This window comes from Pediculus humanus, genomic scaffold (genome assembly GCF_000006295.1).
Source record: "Pediculus humanus corporis 1103172107869 genomic scaffold, whole genome shotgun sequence".
NCBI lineage: Eukaryota > Metazoa > Arthropoda > Insecta > Psocodea > Pediculidae > Pediculus > Pediculus humanus.
In genome coordinates this window covers 444,647-446,508 of record NW_002987447.1, presented here as the reverse complement: position 1 = coordinate 446,508, position 1,862 = coordinate 444,647, and the positions used below count along the sequence as shown (strand labels likewise).

Genomic DNA, 1,862 nt, shown 5'->3' with positions numbered 1-1,862 from the left:
AAAAAAACAAATTTATTTTGATTTTTTAACGAACGTGTTTTATTATTTGTCTGTCAAACCGCAAAATTATTTTTTTATTAATCTACACTACTATGTGAATTATGCAAAATGTTAACTAGAGTGATATAAATTTAAACATATTTAAAACTAATATCAAGAAAGTGTCGTAGAAAATTTTGGAAAACACAAACCGAATTTCGTTTCGATACCTTTTAATATTGGCAAGGCTACCTGATAACCTCCTATGTGATCAGGATTTGTTGATTTCATGGCTTCGGCAACTCCCGTTTCGGGCAATGTGAGTTCGGATCCGGCCGGACGCCTGGAGAGAGAGGGAAAAAAATTTTTTTTTTTTTTTTTAAACAGGTCGACGACTCATGATAATTTAAATATGTAAAAAAGTTACAACTCACGTTCCGCCAAAATCGACGTAAAACAATCTTTGCAAAACTTCGTATGTGAACAGAGTGACTCCGAATTGTGGAGACGAACGGAAAACTCTCGCAGCCGTACCTTTCCAAAAAGCTCGAGCTCCTTCTTCTTGATAAATTTTTTTTGCAGCATCGAAAACACCTGAGTAAGTTGTTTGACCGGCTCTAGCCACCACTTGCAATCTAACAATAAAAAAAAAATTGTTTTTAACAATAACATAATTTAAATTATTAAAGTGTAATTATCAAAACATTATTAACCTCGTTTTAATTACGTCAGCAGGGGTCACCAAAGAGGCCGCAGGGATTCCCGCGATTGCTCCCGCCGTTAACAGTGACAATGGATGATTGTAACCGTTTTCGTCGGCAAATTTCGCTTTTAAATGTGCATAAGCCGGAAAATAAATTGCACTAAAAGGAACGTCTCTGAGAAAACAAGCTTTTGCTCCCTGAAAAAAAAAAAAAAACAGAAATAAAATCGAGAATTAAATTTAACCGGAAAAAATTTATTAAATTTTTGGTGAAAAAAAAAAATGTTATGAAAATAAATAAACTAATTTTTTTTTTTTTTTTTTCGGAGAGAAAACAAAACAAAAACTAACTAAAATTAAATGAGTTAAAATTACCTCATTTCACATTTTTCGCCTTCTTACTTAAAACAACGAATTAAATAATCAAATAATCATTTTCATCAAACGTGTAAGTCATTGTGTATTTTTGGGGCACTGCACACACAAAATCTCTTTTCCTTTAGACGGGCTTGTGAGACACACACAGAGAGAGTCAAAATATCAAATTTCGATTTCGGTTTTTTATCACAATCAATTCAAGTCGTTATTTTGAAGGTTACAACCCCTAATATCGTAATAAATTTAAGATTTTCGTTTGTTTCTTTCTTTTCATTAAGAAAAAAAAATTATGAGAATAAAAAAACATTCACAAATAAAAGCCCCCCCCCCCCCAAAAAAAAAAAAAAAAAAAAGAAAAAAAAATTCTCTTAATAAACTTGAGGAAAACGTTTTAATAATAATAATATTGTTTGTAATCATCATATATTTTTTAACTAGACTTTGTTTTCAGGTATTAATCTATAATAATCCGAACGAGTAGTTCAAATATGACTAAATTTATCCAAAAAAAAAAAAAAAATCCGTTTTATAATATTTTTCAATCCGACTGTACAGTGCTTTAATAAACGATTAATATAAATTACATTTAGTAATCCCAAATAATGATAATAACCTCGGTGTGTTAATCATGATTATTATTTTTTTTTTTTTTTTTTAGTATGATTAGTTTTATTAAAAACTAAATGAAATTTATGACGATTTTTTTAATTAATATTTGAACAATTTCGATCATGGTAGACTTTCATACTAATAAAGTAAACATTTCAATCAAAAAAGTTAAAAGTAAAAAAAAAAAAAAAAA

General features: G+C 28.9%; 1 protein-coding gene across 1 annotated transcript in view; it reads right to left on the bottom strand.

Annotated features, from left to right (window-relative positions):
* Positions 1–153: 153 nt before the first annotated feature.
* Positions 154–1,862, bottom strand: part of Phum_PHUM391230 (calcium-binding mitochondrial carrier Aralar1, putative) — a gene marked incomplete at both ends in the record, with an annotated part of 3,828 nt that continues 2,119 nt past the window's right edge. Inside the window, 3 exons of the mRNA XM_002428531.1 lie at positions 154–322; positions 414–614; positions 693–880. Coding sequence (XP_002428576.1) covers positions 154–322; positions 414–614; positions 693–880 — 558 coding nt within the window. The remainder of the gene's footprint in view (positions 323–413; positions 615–692; positions 881–1,862) is intronic.